General features: G+C 40.3%; 3 protein-coding genes across 11 annotated transcripts in view; all 3 read left to right on the top strand.

Annotated features, from left to right (window-relative positions):
- Positions 1–6,954, top strand: part of dgki (diacylglycerol kinase, iota) — a 43,292-nt gene extending 36,338 nt beyond the window's left edge. For 7 of the 9 annotated variants that reach the window (XM_027003870.3, XM_027003869.3, XM_027003871.3 and 4 more), the window contains 13 exons: positions 358–420; positions 1,177–1,277; positions 1,630–1,709; positions 2,309–2,353; positions 2,727–2,796; positions 2,905–2,945; positions 3,102–3,226; positions 3,366–3,391; positions 3,694–3,731; positions 3,936–4,056; positions 4,336–4,372; positions 4,492–4,591; positions 4,933–6,954. In XM_027003870.3, coding sequence (XP_026859671.2) covers positions 358–420; positions 1,177–1,277; positions 1,630–1,709; positions 2,309–2,353; positions 2,727–2,796; positions 2,905–2,945; positions 3,102–3,226; positions 3,366–3,391; positions 3,694–3,731; positions 3,936–4,056; positions 4,336–4,372; positions 4,492–4,591; positions 4,933–5,049 — 964 coding nt within the window. In that variant the 3' untranslated portion in view covers positions 5,050–6,954. The remainder of the gene's footprint in view (positions 1–357; positions 421–1,176; positions 1,278–1,629; positions 1,710–2,308; positions 2,354–2,726; positions 2,797–2,904; positions 2,946–3,101; positions 3,227–3,365; positions 3,392–3,693; positions 3,732–3,935; positions 4,057–4,335; positions 4,373–4,491; positions 4,592–4,932) is intronic. The other 2 variants (XM_027003874.3, XM_027003872.3) reach the window with 1 other exon arrangement.
- An 850-nt stretch (positions 6,955–7,804) lies between these two features.
- Positions 7,805–11,846, top strand: LOC113573566 (uncharacterized). The gene is made up of 6 exons (XM_027003906.3): positions 7,805–7,886; positions 8,534–8,832; positions 9,036–9,134; positions 9,294–9,352; positions 10,405–10,674; positions 11,409–11,846. Exons 1-6 carry the CDS (start codon positions 7,813–7,815, stop codon positions 11,454–11,456), a joined length of 849 nt encoding a protein of 282 aa, XP_026859707.3. The 5' UTR covers positions 7,805–7,812; the 3' UTR covers positions 11,457–11,846.
- A 315-nt stretch (positions 11,847–12,161) lies between these two features.
- Positions 12,162–17,352, top strand: part of LOC113573547 (ras association domain-containing protein 3) — a 37,223-nt gene continuing 32,032 nt past the window's right edge. Inside the window, exon 1 of the mRNA XM_035528416.2 lies at positions 12,162–12,662. Within this exon, the coding sequence (XP_035384309.1) occupies positions 12,224–12,662 (439 nt within the window). The 5' untranslated portion in view covers positions 12,162–12,223. The remainder of the gene's footprint in view (positions 12,663–17,352) is intronic.

Below are 17,352 nucleotides of genomic sequence, written 5' to 3'. Positions count from 1 at the left end.
GTTTCTCTTTCATTTCCTCCCTCCCTTTCTCTCTCTCCTGCACTTTTTTTCCATCCAACCCATCACTAATAACTGGACCCCTTTCTTTATGTTTGTCTCACGTCTACCCGCCTCTTCTCTTTCTATCTCCCCCACTCCCTCTCTCTACTTGTCACACACTCCCTCCCTCTCTCCATCTTTTTCTCTCTCTCCCTCTCCCTCTCTCTTTTCCTCATTCTCCCTTCCGCTCTCATTCTCTCTTTCTCTCTCTGCCCTCTCTCCCTCTCTGTCTGTGTCCCTCTCTCTCTCTCTGTCTGTCTCTCTCTTTCTCTATGTCTGTCTCTGGCTTGCCTGTGCTCCTGTGTTGTGCTGGTGCAGCATTCAGAAAGTGTGCGCAGCAGATCTGCGCCGCCTCTCTGCTCCCCCTGACTCCTTCTCTGTGTAAGTATCTCTCTTACCCTCAGCACACACACTGTCACACACCCGCCTCACACTCCTCAGCCATGCCGAGAGAGTGTGTACGTGTGTGTGCACGTGTGTGTCAGTTTGAAAGGGGGTCCCTGTGACTGTACCTATGGTACACACAGGTTCTGTGTCTTTCTTTTTTGTGTTACATGTGCTTGTAATAATCTTCTCCAACCGGTTAAGTGGTCAGTTCACAGTGATCTCACAGTAAAAGAGGTTCTTGTAGTGGGATGCAGGATTAGATTTCACAAAGACATATCATCTAATAAATCTCATTTTGTAATCTACTGTACTCCACTGTAGTTTTTTCATAATCCTCCCCTTCCTTCTCATGCACAGAGACTGTAGGTTAATTTTGTATTTAAGGATACAGTAATAATTTTTTTCCATTTTGCACATTATTCTCTATGTCAGCCTTAGCATATCTGGCTACAGTAGAGAGGTGTTTTCCCACTTCACTGATGACAGTGAGCCCTCATTAAAATGCACTTTTTAACTTTTCTTTCTGTTTTGCTTTGGTATGAAGTTCTGTTTATTCTACCCTTAAAGTAATTTACCAAAACCACACCGTGGATGGTGTGATTCGTATTGGCTAAATGATTGGAGAGAGTTTGTGGGAAAGGGTCAGTGGGGGATAAGACAGGCTCCCCCGTGGTTGAGGGACTGTGTGTGTGTGAGTGTGTGCTGATGCGTGAAGCTCTGTGTGTGTGTGCATTTGTCTTGCATGCCCAGTCCCCACGCGGTGCCCGAACGCCTGAGACTACGTGTCAACCGCATCAGTGTGCCGGAGTACGAGGGCCTGCAGTTTGACAAGGATCGTTTGCGGGACAGCTGTGAGTTCAGTCCCACTGAAACTGCTTGGTACACCGCCGAACACAAGCCTGTTAACCCTCTTCAGTGTTGTTCATTAGATGAATGTGAAAATTCATGTTTTTGCAGAGACTAAGGTGTGTATAAAGCGAGGCACACACACACACACACACACACAAACACACACACACACACACACACACACACACACACTCAGACATCAGGAAAGGCTCATACCATGGAATTGTGATCAGTGAGGTTATGTCCGACACTGTATGTCCTTCATCTAGATGTAACAAGGTTTCTGTGTTTGATACTCATCGTTGGCCAGTATTAATATGGTGTGTATGCGCGTTTGTGTGTGGGCGGGTGCAGCTACCCCTGTTGGCATCGTGGTGGTAAGAGGAGACTGTGACCTAGAAACGTGTCGACTCTACATTGACAGACTGCAGGAGGTGAGTCTCTCCCCTGAGTAATTTTCCCACCACAAGACCAGCTGTCTTGCCTTGGGCACAGATCTGGTTGGGCAGTGTGTCCTCTGAGACACTTCAACACTCCTTTTTAGAAGGCAAACTCACTATCAACACTGATTCCCAGTAATTAGTCTCCAGATGCATAAAACTGAATAAATTAAAGCTACGGTCAGGATAGTTTTGTCTCCAGTCATGCTGCCTGTAAATGAACAAATGTTGCCCTTTATGTAAATATTATAACCCAATAAATCTACACCTACAATAAATAAATATTAATAACTATTAATCATTCTAAAGTAAGTTTTATGATTGAGTACTGACAGATGGATACATTCATATTTTGGTGAGATATTTTGTTTTAAAACTTCCCTTCTGTTTTTTTTTTATTTTTTTTATTCCATTTTACTGCAGTGCTATTTATACATACCTCCAGTTAGTCTTACTGTTGTCACCAGGTGGATTACCATGCTGAGGTGTTTTAGACGGACCGGTTGTTTAAGGTCTAAACTGGGAACGTCTCCACTAACTGACACATAATGAATCTTTTAAGTGATATGCGGTACTTTCTGCTGTATTTATAGGACCTACATCAGGCTCCCTCTGCTGGTCATAGGGTGCACTACCAGGTAAATGCCGTACGTTAAAATTCTTAACCGTCAAAGCTGTATTTTATAGGTGTTGGGTGCTTATTATGTAAGATTGTATGTAATGTAATGAGTAGCCAAGATTTTTGTCATGGTTTTGTCTCTATGTGATACCTTCTGGAAAAGATAATGGATTTCTAATAATGTATTACAAATTTAGACTGAATTTATTTTTGAGATTGATAGTGACCGAAAGATACATTTTCCTTCAATATTTAGTAAAGTAATTTGGCTTGTAAAGATTTGCTACATTGTACATTTGATCATTTGGCTTAGATTGTATTTATGACTTTATATATGTGACTCCATTCCATTAAAGTGCACAGTGTGACTAAGAGAACTCAATTTTTCTCAGGATGAGATCAGAGGTTTACCCCGCCTTGCCTCTGCCAACAGACTTTCCACAAACTGGAGTTTCCTGGATTGTATGTCATGCTGGTTCAATTTTAAATAATGCTCAATTTAACAATTGAAAATGAACGTAATAATTAGAATTAATACATTGTGCTGTTGATTTTTTTTTTCTATTTCAGCCACATCAGCTGACCGGTTTTACAGAATAGACAAGGCTCAGGTATATTCACTCTCATCAAATTATAGTTGGATTAGTAGAAGTATACTTCTTCACTATTCATGTGGTGTGTGTGTGTGTGTGTGTGTGTGTGTGTGTGTGTGTGTGTGTGTGTGTGTGTGTGTGTGTGTGTGTGTGTGTGTTCCTGTTGGTTGTTAGGAGCATCTGCACTTTGTGACAGAGATTTGCCAAGATGAGGTATTCATCTTGGACCATGAGGTGCAAACAGTGAGCCACGGAAGAGTCCCAGAAATGCCTGATGTGGTGGTGGAGCCCAGCTCGGGGTGAGCGTTCTACCCACATACCTCATACCAGAACCATTTAGCAGGAGGTGGTGTGCGTCTACCCCATCCTGAGCTTTGAGTGAAAGTAGCTGCTTTTGAGATATAGCTCTCTGATTCTGTGCCCTGTTACTCTTTACAGTGTTCCCTTGACAACGGAAGAGCAAGGTACAGTAAGCGCAAATTGATTTTATGATGTATGTGCAGTTTTACAACAGTCAGAAGCAAAAAGTACCTAAGAACTGACAAGGTCTAGCTTGTTACTCCTCCATTCCATGGAACTTGAGCTTCCAGGAAATTACATATGTTTCCACAGTTAGCCGGTGCTGTAAACAGCAGGTTCTAAATGTCCAAAGTAGAAAGAGACCCAAGTGTGCAAAAGTACTGAAGAGAGTTTATAAACACTCTGAGCTCCTTATGATGTCTACGGGAACGGCTAAGCTCACTCCTGCCGTCTGTTGGTTTTGCAGCTTTGCTGACTGCAGCCAGCTTGGGCGATGTGCAAACGGTGAGTCACCACATGCAAACATTCCTGTCTTTTTTGAAAAGCGATAACAAAATCTTTTCATTGGTCTCCAAGCTTGCCGGTATAGCGAGAAATGCCAGAAACTTGTTTACACTTGGGTGCTGCATGACAGTGCAAAATGATTTCCTAGATTTTCTTCCACTGTGTAAAATATGCACAGTACACACTCTATGGTTCCCCTCCCAGTTGTCCGCCTGCTGCAGTCTGGGACTGGGTCTGTTCGTCAGGGATGCGGCGGGCTGCTCAGCCTTGCACCTGGCCTCTCAGAATGGCCATGCAGAGGTAGTGAGCTTCATCCTGCAGCACGGTGAGAGCCGTAATTTAATGTGCAGTGTACTACATAGGGTATAAACTAGCTGACTTTGTAGGGATTAGGGCACCATTTTGTGTCTGCCCTGCGTGTGTCTGCTGAGCAAGCTGTAGTTCAAAGCACCTTGACATTACCCGTAGAATGTAGCTGACTAGCAATTAGAACACTTTCAAACACTCCTCACACACAATAAACCATGTACTGTTCTTACAGGTCTCTGCATTAGTGCTCTGGCATCTCTGCATGCAGTTAAATCTTTGTGTTCCTCTTTTTCAGGTTCAAAGTTGATCTTGGATCTAACTGAGAAAGAGACGTAAGTGCCAGTCCATGGTTTGCTTATACTTTTTAATATATGGGCAGGGAGGTTCATATTCCAATATACAGTACTTGCATATAATATATATTACATGTATTTCAATATTTCTGCCACAGAGGAGATAGCGCATTGCACAAAGCTGCCTTCCACTGTCATCATGAAGTCTGTCATCTCCTTCTTGGGGCTGGGGCTTCCCCCAACAAAGCAAACTTCCTTGTGAGTCATTGACTTATTTTCTTGAAACATCTGTTCATGCACTCTGCAATTTGAGACTGAACAGCAAGTGCTATATACACATAAAAGATGTGACGTAAACCTCTTCCCAGGACCTGCTGATATGACACATTGCAGAGACCTGTTGGAAATTACACATGGTTTTCAAAACCTCAGTATGACGTATAATCGTTCAGGCTGTGCTACCCTATAAATCAATACTCAAGGCAAAAATGAAGGCAAACTGAAGCGAATTTTTTTAGCAGGTTGAGGCTTGTTTGAGACTCTAATACTGCTCTGTTGGACACAGTCTTATGCATTGTCCTCAACATCCTGCCCTTTAGGGGAAAACTCCCAAGGACTGTGCTCAAGAAGCTGGGGACTCTGACCTGGCCTCCTACCTGGAGCAGCAGCACGCGGGACGGGAGGCAGCTAGTGAGGACCTGGAGACGGCTGTGTGAGGCAGTCCCGCAGGTAGTGCACAGAGATCGCTCCCTCTCGGCAGGCCAAGGCTGTCACCGCCCAGAGACGTACCAGAGACCACTCACTTACAAGCAGCGAGAGAACCAAGGGAATAATGGAGGTGTTAGTAAACCATAGAGGTGACTGCAACAGAGGGAGAAATCTCCTTTCTGGAGAAGGACCACAATGGAAAGGAAAAGCTGCTTTCTGCGTCCTTGGATTCACTGTGGGTTTAGAATGGTTTTTAATGGATTTGTTTGGAAATTATTTAATGCTTTTATTTATTGATTTATTTATTAAAAGACTTTTATTAAAAGAAAAACAAACAAACTTGGTTTTCCTATCCTCTGGCCAATGTATTGGTGTACTATGGTTTAAGGGTTAAGGGTAGATATAAAATAAAACTGTCTGCCACGATTGCACACTGCAGTTTCAAGTATACTGGCCGTGGAGGCTGTGAACTTTTGTCTGGTGTCTTATGTGAAAGGAATACATAGACAAAAATCAGGCATACAAATGTTACAATGCTGCCAAGCCAAGCCACACCACAAAACAGTTTTATTATGGGACTCCAGTACAGAATATCTGCTGAGGAGGTTATCAGTTTTGGCTTTTGACCAAATGCACCATTCCTTGGCTCTTGCTTCTGTCTGTGTCACATGATCAGATTATACAACTGTCACATGAGCATATGAGGTCTGCAAAACACTTTATTTTTTGTGAGTTGCACAGCACTGCTACTGAGTCTTGACATGCTAGGAGAGTGCTTATCACCTGACTTGCTTCATGGCCATTGACCAAATCAGTCCATCACTCCACAGAAGAAAGAGCCCCTATTGGTTGTGCACCCTACATTTTCACTGAATCTTCACTTGGGAACCTCCCACTTTATTAATGATGTGTGTTCAACATAAATTAGTGATAGATTTTTTTCCTTTATACTCGGGATTTTGACATTATGTGCCTCTTATTCTCTTGATATTCTTTTTTAACCAGTTGAGTGAGCATCTATCCAACCTATATCAACCCATTTAAAGATGCTGGACAATCACTGGAGAGAATTCATTGTGGAAAACCTCACCTTATAAGATTATAATCTCTGTACATACAATATAATTGTACTATGACATATTCTGTTTTATTCCTTTTTATTGTTTTGTGTGCAGTGACAGTGATGTGACAATGAATTATTTATCTCCAGAAACAAAAGGTAGAGTAACCTGAGCCATAATCAATGCAATATGAATGGATGACATTTGTGGATTTATCTCTTTATTTCTACATTACATTAATGTTAATAGATGGATGGTTTTCTAAGGCACCTTAAAGCTAATGGATGGAATATGTGTTATATGTTTTTGGTGATGGCGGACAGTGACGTGGCTTTTTTTGTCAACCACCTGCACTAAGCTGGAGGAGCTCTCTTCAGATGTAAGGTGCTGGCACTCTCTTCTGTATCACTGAGTTTCAGATCGCGATGAAATGGCAAAAACAAGAACTGCCACAGGTAGCTACGCCAAATCCAACTCACACACATCCTCTGGTCTCTGCAGACAGCCTGCACTACACGGTAGCTTTTGGTGTTCATTTTTAATATTGTAGGGCTGCACTCATAATGGTGGCCATGATCTGTTCAATGAAAAGCAAGGAGAGGCAAAACTAAAGCATCTGCATGAAAATGGCCACAGTGGAAACTTGCTGAACATGCTGTGAGAGTGGTTTGTATATTATAGATCTGCTGTGTTATTTTGTATTATTTGTGATTTTAAAGCTTTATCGTGCATGATATTTTGTTACCTCTCTGGATATATTCACCCCTTGATGACATGAAATGGCATTACATGTTTTCTTTTTTTTTTTTTTTAAAGAAATTATCAAATATACTTGTCCAATGATTGATCTTTTTTACTTTGTTGTGTTTTTTTTTAAAGATATGATTATTTGAATGCCCCCCCCCCTCCCCCAAATATATAAATTATTGTGGTGACATCAGTCTTTGCCACTAGAATTTGATGTTGCATTATTATAGTCTGGCTTTAGACTACTCATCCTGCTGCAGCATTGTCGTGTTAGTCATCAGACTGGGTGGGGAAGTGCGAGAAGAATACCAGGTCTATATGAGAAAAAAGGAATATCTTCACAGAGGTGTATAATGAAAAGATTGTTGAGTTAACTTTTACCAGTGAATAATATTTAAGCTGCTGCACAATCTTTACTATAATTCTTCTTTAATTAATATTATATTTATTAATAAATATATTATTATAATATTATATTTATTAATAAATATAATATTAATTAAAGAAGAATTATAGAAAAGATTGTGCTAATAAATATATAATATACTTTTATATATATATATATATATATATATATATATATATATATATATATATATATATATATATATATATATATATATATATATTTAATTGTTCCCAGTTCTGTTTCATAATAACTTTCATAACTTATCGACCTCTCTATCTATCTATCTATCTATCTATCTATCTATCTATCTATCTATCTATCTATCTATCTATCTATCTATCTATCTATCTATCTATCTATCTATCTATCTATCTCTGTGTGTGTGTGTGTGTGTGTGTGTGTGTGTGTGTAGTGAATATTTTCGATATTTAAAACACTTTACATAAAATGAAAAACACAGTAAATACATAAACACAAAAAAATGATTATGAACGTAATGCTCGTCTGTTAATCAGCTGACCAGTGAGCGTCATTTAACTCCGCCTCCGCACTTTATGAAAGGCTATATGCCTAGAAGTGAAAGTATGTTTATGTGGAGTAGAATGGCTAACGGAAAGCTACAACAAACGTAAGTCTCTAAGTGACGTTTTAAAGTTTTATAAGTGTTTAGGTTTAATTATATATCCTTTGTGTATAGACCTGGCAAATGTCATAAACGTAAATGTAGCTGACAGTAGTTTAAATCATTTTCAGGTGTTACTGTACGTCTAAGGAGTTTAGAGAAGACAAACCTATTTAATGATTGTCATTAATAAATCTCACAGGAGGGTTTATTTATTTATTTATCAAAAGTTACAGTACATCTTTTATAGCTCTCCTGGACACGTCACGTTTATTTGTGTTACGCTTTCATTTGAACAGATTCTGACGTAGCACCTGGACATGCCAGGACATAGTCTGTTTGCTGGAACGCCAATAAAACTCATGACTAAGATATACATTATTTACGGTTACCGAAACTACGAAATATACGCTTTTTAAATACGTCTCGCAATACGACAACTACTCTGAGTGAATTAATTTTATATTTTCCAATACTCCAACCTCACTCTTTTCGACGAACTAAGACAAGTAAACAAGAACTCTTGACTCAAGTCCTGAAATGTTGGTTTACCCAGACCACAGGAAAGGAGGTAGTCAGTATGTAGATGTGTGTGCTCTTTTCTATACAGTTATAACCCTTTTTATTATGTTTTTTTTTTTTTGTGTGACCAGGGACCAGGGCAGTGAGAATGCTCAAATGTTAACCAAGGACAGTATAGAGTTCAAACTCCTTCTGGCCTATTCGGTGAGGAATGAACCCGCACACAGCCATCTTCACCAGAGCAGGGGGGGAGAGGCGAAGGCTGCTTCACCTGAGTCTCCAGAGGACCACAGCAAACAAGAGAAAAGGAAGAAGAAGATGAAGAAGAAAAAGAAGAAAAACAAACTCTTGAAGGTCATAAGTTGTATTCGACCAGCAGAGAATGACGATATTCAGGTGACAGGAGACCACAGACGACAGGTGGCATCATGTGAGTGTTAGAATGTGACCAATTTGCTACATAAAAAGTCCTAATTCTTATTGAACCATTGGTTGGATTGCAGATTTGTGTGAGGTGCAACTTTTAATGTGTATGAGATTGTGTAACAAGAGAAGCAAGACACGCTGGGGAAAATTGTTCAGTTATTGTCTGCTAAATGTGGGTCTCTGCATATTCTCTGATTCTCTCAACAGATTCAGAAGAGCAAGACTTGGAAGGTGTAGTCAACAAGTTGATAAAGATAAAAGATTCTGTGCATTTCTTCCCTGGAGAGATAGAAAGTGATGGTGATGGTAAATCTGGATTATCATGCCTTTTTGCTTAGGCTTTCCTAACAAAAATCAAGCATGGTTCTCTTGTGCTTAAATAGAATACCTAATGCACATAGCACAGAGGAACAGAATAAATGCTGTCATAGCCAGAGTACTCTAATCCTCTTCTTCTGTCTGCAGATATTATTGAAAAAATAGTGGAACTACTTAGGGATCATGGAGACAAACTAAATGAGGAGGTAAATATACACAAGTTAGAACTTCATGCTGGTCTTGGTTTGGACTTTTGTGGAGTATGTACTCGATTTTAGAACTGTGACAATTTTTTCACCCAAAAATTTAATTCCCAATAACTGTACTGTATCTAATTATTTTCAACATGAAATGATTTAAGAGATTGAGACAACAAATACATTGCATTTTTTTTTTTTTTTAGCAAGATGAGCATTTAGTTGTTGGAATCATAGGTTATTACTTGAGTTTATTGTGCTATGAAAAGTAAAGTCACATAAGACTCTGTATGACAACTGCTATATATAATTAATGCTTCATGCTTCAATCACAGAATCAGTCAGACTGTAAATATTGTAGTCATGCCTGCATTTTACTGCTGTGTTCCTTTAGTCCACAAGGTGGCTCTATAAGCAAAACCATCATATGAGTATTTGAGCTTTAAATTTGATCACAAAATGAATTTTTAGAAGTTCTAATTCAGAAAGTTTTATTCTAAATTTATCCCTGAAATAAAATGTTATTGGCAGGGAAGGTAAAAAAAAAAAAATGAGGTGACATTGTGAGTATTGAAGTAACCCAGGTGGTGTGTAGACCATGTGATTTACATCACATACACATTAGGCTTGTGTGACTGTACACAGATTAATGAACATTCAGATTTTAGTAGTAGGAATACTAGCACCAACACTATGCTTGATGACTCCAGCTTGCTAACCACTTGTCCCACTTCTCTCAACTGGCCTTGTGCCACAAAGCAAATAGAGCAAGAAGAAAGGGGGCGGAAAAGAGTATTTAGAATGGGACACCCATTTATTCGGCTTGAACTAAGAAATTACAGTTGTGTCAAGCACACAAATAATACCTCTTCAAAATGGGCAAAAGGAAATGGGTTCAACCCTTCACTCCTTGCTCAAAAGGCCAATCGATCACGTTATATAGTGGACCACCTAAGTAGTAATGTGAGAAGCTAGAAGTGTGCTAAACTCATAATGCCTGTGGATTTCTTTTGCCACCACCATTATTTCCTGTGTTTTATTTCCATTATTTCCTCCTACAGATTGAGAAGAACCTCCCTCTTATGCAGCAGCTGCAGGCCATTCTGTCCTATAGTTTCTTTGAAAATGTGGCCATGACATTTATGCAGAGACTGAGCCCAGCAGAGCTTCCTCATTCACAAAGCCATGAGATCACACAGATTGCTCTTACCTGTGAAGTGACCAGACGCTTGAATACCATGGACCAACACCCCATGAACCGTGTGCTAGGCTTCGGGGCCAAATACCTACAGGACTATTTCACCCCCTGGATTAACAGTCAGGGGGGCTATGTGAGTTCATTGCAACTGGAACCAAACCCAGTCATGTTCAACTCAGCACAGCTAGGATTTAATCTCCCTGTGTAATTTGTAGATCGTCTCACTAACATCTGACATTAATAAATCCTCTGCGGTTCATAGATATTCTTTGTTGTTGTAAGTAATATATATTTCTCCTTTTGTAGTATTATATTTGTCAGGATTTGCACTCAGAAGCAGAATCACATGCAGGTAGAGTTAAGAAACGTTAAGGGTAATCCAAAGAGTAATCCAAAGACAGTAAAAAAACCCAGCATAGATCAGCAGCAGGACAGAAAACAAGCAATGCAGAGAAATCAGGATGGGGCAGGCAAAAAGGCAAAAACAGAGCAAACAGGCATAGGTCAATTATCAGGGAAGTATTCACAAAAACAGCTCAGAAACACCAGACAGACTTAAACAATACTTCACAACTGCTAACAAGAACAAGAGGTTATAAGCAGACAGAAAGGGGAAAACTAGACACGTGTAACTAATAATCAGGATTGCTAATGAACAGGAGCCTGGTTCACATGAGTAGTTCACATGAGATTGGTTGGAGGCAGAAAGTGTGACAATATAATCCTTCTATTTTAATTACTACTCTATTTTAATATGCTTTTCCCATAACCAGTGACATGGATTTTTAAATCAATAGATTCAAAAATAACAACCAAACATTTTTGGTTAATATTTATTTGATTCAATTATTTGGTTTGTCTTTTCAGGGAGAGGTTCTTAGCTCCTACAATGATGCTGAAGAGGAAATCCAATGAGACAAGAAGACTTTTACTATTTACTCTGTAACTACTGGTGCTGCAGGATTTAAGTAGTCAGTCAGCCAATTATTCTCAGGGTCCAGGTCAGTTTAGTTAGTAAATAACTTTAATAGTAAGGGACCTTTATTTGCAATGTGTTTAGGCTAGTTCTGCCAATGCTGCTATGTTTGCTCTTAAAAAAACAAAAACAATTAGGGTTTTATTTTTAACATTGTGCTTGTCATTGTTAGTGTCTTTGTATGAAGGTGGAGGGCCATTTTAAAATTTATATTATTTCTTAAATTTACCACCACCTCCTGGGAGTACTGTGTGCTCCTCCCCTACACCACTGACATACATACATACATACATAAACATTTATGTAATAAAAAGTCAGTGTGAAGAGGACATTATGTGTGCTTTTGTATATGAAAATTATTTATTTTTTGTTTTGTTTATATGAGTATTTTCTGAAGTAACCTAGAAAATCCCGTGGATTTAAAAATCATTAGCCATGCTTACTACAGAACCTGACAGGTACCCTACCTCCAGCTCACTTAAACACCTTTAGTTTGGGGTTGCTTTCTGAAACCTGACACGCGCAATGCGCTCAATCTGCTTGCCCACAAGGGGGGTCCGTCCAAGGAACTCGAGCATGACTATATCTCTAGTCTACGTGGTTTAAATATCTTATCAGAAACTTTCTCAAAACGTCAGGCATGTCTACAGCAGAGCGTCGCAGGTGTCATTGCATTTAGCTTAATACGCGGGACTCTGAATACGCGATGCATCATAGTAGGAAGTACTCTCCAACGCGCCACACCGATATAATTTCATCTTTATCGGTGCCTTTGCTTAATAGGTTACCAAACCTACTGATAGTGAGTGGTTCTGATGAAGAACCTTCCAAAAAAGAAAAATCCAAAATGCTCAACTCAAAGGTAAAGGCTGTGAGGCGAACACCTTCACCACGCGCTCGTCATATGGAGGACGTCGAGAAGAATTGGGGAGAAGCGCAAAATGATGAGAACGGAGGAGCCGCTCCACGCTCTAGGAGGAAGGGGTACAAACCCCCAGACGTCAGAACAATTTTTGAAGCGTCCACCAAGGACCCCCGGGTGAAAGAGGAACGGGGAGAAGGTCACTTGTTTAAAGAAGACGCGGCAAGAGAATGGTGCGATGTGTGTTGTAATTACATCTTCCAAGATGGCCTGAAGTGTGCAGGTGAGACTCTTTACTGTCCTTTACATTCAACGATACACTAAGAATGAATTCTTAATCTACCTATGTCCCCGTAACTTTCCAATAAATGGTTTTAGAAGAAGGCACACATAAAAGGACAGTCAGAAAGTTACAGTTATAGAAATGGAAGCAAGGTTAGGTTAGTGTTAGGAAAGATTTACGTTTTTGAATAGATACTAGGTGAGAATGGGTCCCAACGTAAGTTTGAACAGAAGTTATTTTCTTACAGCTGAGCGCAGTACAAACTGGCATTCACAAACACCAGCGCATACGAGCATGCTGTTAGACTGGTTTACTGCACTGCTCTATATACTGTGAAACGTCACTACCAACATTCCGAAGAGAAATGAAGAAAGACTACCCATGCGGATGACAGATCTATAATACAAACTACACTTCAGTATAACTTCTGATTTATTCATTAAAACTCAACTTCAATACTTTTTGGACGTTCAACTTTTAACATGTCAGCATTTCCTTTCTCTTCATAACCAAATAAGCAAGATTACACATCGAGTAGGTTGGCCCAGTCCAGATTTCACAACGGTAAAGCTGTAATTTTGTTTCTCTCAGAGATGGGATCTGCACTTGTACTCTTGGTCTCCAGATCAGTCTCGAGATTAAGATGTCTTTGACATTCTCATAAAGGAACAACCTGTGACCACCATCATTTACTGCTGTGTTGCTGGAAGGTTTTGCTCCTGCTTGATTCTTGAAGATAATGGTTGTGAGTGCATGTCTGATGGGACTAGGTAGCACATGGACATGTAATGTGGAAATTCACTTTCTCTGAACACAGACTAAATGGTTGGTCCGGCCCGTGTATTCATAAAAGGTCACAACAGCATCAGCTGTTTCTCACAATCATTTTATATTTACCTGACACTTTTCTCCAAAGCAACTTACAACTATGACCAAGTACAACTTGAGGGTTAAGGGTCTTGCTCAGGGACACAACAGTGGGGCTTGAACCCACAATATTCCAATTACAAATCAAGTACCTTAACCACTCATCTTCCATCTTAGTCACTAGCAGACAAGCTCTGAGAGGCTCTGTTACAACAGCATCTGAATACTGCAAGAAACCCCTGCAGTGGGTCCATCTCATTGCCTTCTCCTGCTACTGTTAGCTCTGTGGTAGTGGTAGCTCAGTGCTTAAGCTACTCAACTTGCAATTGGAAGGTTGCCCAGTCTTGAGCAGCCTGGACTTTGAGGAGCATATCCATTAGTTCATTAACTGCTCTCATTTTCCCCAAAATGGCCTTGGGTTAGACTCTGGCCTTTGGTCCTAATGCCGTATGTGGTTGTTCATTCTCAAGCATTACTTGGTGAGTTCACTCAAATGGAACACATGGCCAAGGGTGACTTTCACTGAAACTCTCTTACTCATTTTGTCTTAATGTCACACCAGACTCAAGATCAAATAAACAGGTGACAGTGAGAGCTGCTGGTTCGAGTGATTTAGATAATAGCCTGCTCTACACACACCATGCATTTTTCATCAGATGCTCTCAGGCGCACTGTCTTGTGATGAAGGCCTCGTGGTGTTCTAAGGGGGCGCAGATGTCACGGCGTATATGAGCACAGAGACCATGCTCGTGTTACGCTGCTGAGCATGCGCTAGTCTTCAGTACCTCTGTTTTCGGTGCGTAGGTATTGCATCTCAAGCGTTATGCAGGTGTGTGTTTACCAAACGTCTGGGTCAGTTGTCCTCATAATGGCCTTGCTATGGTTAGCCAAAAGGATGCTGAACATGTCTGTCATTAAGAAGTCAGAGTGGCTGTGTTGCAAAATGACCGTTCACCTACGCAGATGATTTTGACGTTATATTCAACTGCTTGGAGGGGTTCAGTCTAAACACAAACTGAGTGTCATTCTTCTGTCATGTCATTTTAAAGAGGTAATATTAAACTTGTCAAGTTTATTTATATAGCAGTTTTCACACAGTGGCAATTCAAAGTGATTCACAAAGAGATGTTACATAGATAAAGGCAAGTATTTAAATAAAAGCAAGTATTTAAAAAAGATTAAATGAAAAACAGCTGATTTAAACAGAACAAATTTCAAATAGAGATCTAAATAGCAACTAAAAGAAATGTTAAAAATTAAAATGCTAAGAGTTCAAATTAACCAAGTGTTGTGATAAAATATGAAAATAAAGACAGAATAAATTAAGCATTAAAAGAAAATCAAGTGAACTTTAGTGTTGAATTTAAAAAGTTTAAAGAGCAGTGCTACAGGAGCTAAGAGAAGAGTGTTTAAACTGAGCTTAAAGCCTGGTCAAACAAGAAGAGTGTTTAAACTGAGCTGAAAAACTGGTCAAATAAGAACATTGTTTAAACTGAGCTGAAAAACTGGTCAAATTAGAACAGTGTTTAGCTTAGATTTAAAAGCAGGTAGTATTGTGGCTCTTCTAATAATCTTTGGCAAGTAGTTCCATTTCAAAACAGCATAATAGCTAAACCATGCCTCTTCTTGCTTAGTCTTTACCTGGGGCAGGACTAACTGATTAATTCCTAATGATCTGAGAGTTCTGCTCAGCTCATTAACAATGCAGTATTTCAGATAGATACACTGGTCATACACCATTACATGTAATAATACATAATACTGAGCCAACTCTGTAATAAACTTGTAGCCAGTGTAGGGATTTAAGAATGGGGGTTACATGATCCCTTGATTTGCTCCTAGTGAGAAATCTGACAACTGCATTTGGAATTAGTTATTTTCAATCATTTTGAATAGACAGAGATACAAAAAAATGTGATTTTCTTGCTTGTGCCATGCACTGTGCTACAGGGTTCTCATAGTTTCGGGTTTCTCTGGCTTGCCTGTATTGATTCTTGCTATTTGACACTCACCTGTTGGCTCCCGAAAATCCATCTGCTTGTTTGTGTAGCAGCAGTGGCGGTGTGTCTAGAGAAGACACGCTGCTCTGTGACAGTGCACCCACAATAGCTGCCTCTCAACCAGCTGACCCTGACCACAATGGGACACCATGGGGCCAGCAGACAGCTGTAGCCGCGCCAGAAACATACACTCACAATTACACACACACACGCACACCCACACACTCTCTAAGCATGGGGGATCACTGAACGGGATCCACAGAGATCAGCCAAGGCTGAATGAAAGCGAGAGAGAGAGAGAGAGAGAGAGAGAGAGAGAGAGGAAAAGAGGAAAGGAAGACAGAGACAAACAGAGACAAAGAGACGGAGACGGTGGTGGGGTGGGGGCCGAAGACAGTAGTCCTCAGCAGCCACAGTGTTTGCTTGCCACATGCATGGTAGTGGGTGTGTGCTTGGTTTAGTTTGCTGTGAGTGTGGGTCTCGGAAGCCAGGGCCACTCGGGATGTCCTGTCAGTGATGGCACTGAGGAGAAGGTTCGTCAGGACTCTAAGGAGATTGACTGCGCTCTTGTACTGTTTCCCCAAAGCAATGCTTCGCTCTGGGCAGCTTGAGCTCAGACCACTGTGGAGGTCTCCTGGTGAGTCCAGCATCCAGTGTTGTGCATGTCTTGTCTTGTTTGCTGCCATTAAAAGGCAATGGATTTTGGTAACCATGTCACAGCTATGATTTGAGAGAGCATTGCTTTGACTGGATTAGTTTCATGTTTTCTTCCTCAGAACTAGCACTGGCCCATTAAACCAGGTAAGCTGGTGGAATAATGAGTTTGATGTAGTCCTAAAAATGCCGCTGAGTATAACAAATTTTTAATGGATTTATTTATCATGGAAAATTGCAGCCTGTTGTGCTGAACAGCTTCTTCTGAGCCAGTCATTGTCATTGTCCTTTTTAGTGGGATTCCTTTATTGATGAAGCCTAAATCAGCCTAATTGGAAAGTTTAGTACTGTGCAAAGGTCAGAGACCACATTAAATGACTGAATTGCCAGTCTAAATTATGAATCAACTCTTAATTGAACTATATCCCCATACCCTTCATGTCCTTTGCTCATTACATTTTCAAAATAAGTACAATTATTCATTTTTTGGTGTCAGAAAAAAAAAATAGAAAGAAGCAAACATTAAACAAACATACAAAATTTCTAGCACTGATATAAAATCTATCAGTATTTCATTGATCTACTCTGTGTTTGCCCTCTATTGCCATTGTTATACTTGGACTCTTCCAGTCTTAAAACCACCGAGTTACTGTTCTGCCAACAGAAAGAAGTTCTCAAAGAAGTTGCTGACATTCCAGTTCAAAGATGCTGACATTCACACATGCAACCCCACCAAAAAAACACCTCAAAAAAGGCAGGTCTGTCTGCCTCACAGTTACTGTGCACAGTAACAAGAGAAAGCAAATGCCATGCAGTAAAGATGGTCCTGTAGGTATCATGAGCACCAGTCCCTGCCATCCCAGAATACATCAGCACATGTCTAAACTGACACCATAACCTGCTGTCCCAATAGATTAGGTGGGGAATGAGGAATGAGGGGAAAAATGAAGGAAATTCAGCCTCCCGCGTCGTTATCCAGTCTGTTGCAGAATCTGCGTAAGCCAGCGTGCTGCCCTACTTCATGCTACACACCTGTGTGACTGACGTCAACAGACCTTGTTGTGGGTGGGTGATGAGCTCATTCTGGAATTTCAGAGGGCGGGTGACATTTACTAACTGGATTATTTGTGGAGCAGACCGGTGGAAACCTTAGCGGTTTGTCAGGACCT

Source organism: Electrophorus electricus, chromosome 11 (assembly GCF_041902795.1).
Source record: "Electrophorus electricus isolate QZ-2024a chromosome 11, ASM4190279v1, whole genome shotgun sequence".
Lineage (NCBI taxonomy): Eukaryota > Metazoa > Chordata > Actinopteri > Gymnotiformes > Gymnotidae > Electrophorus > Electrophorus electricus.
This window is presented reverse-complemented; position numbering and strand designations above follow the sequence as displayed.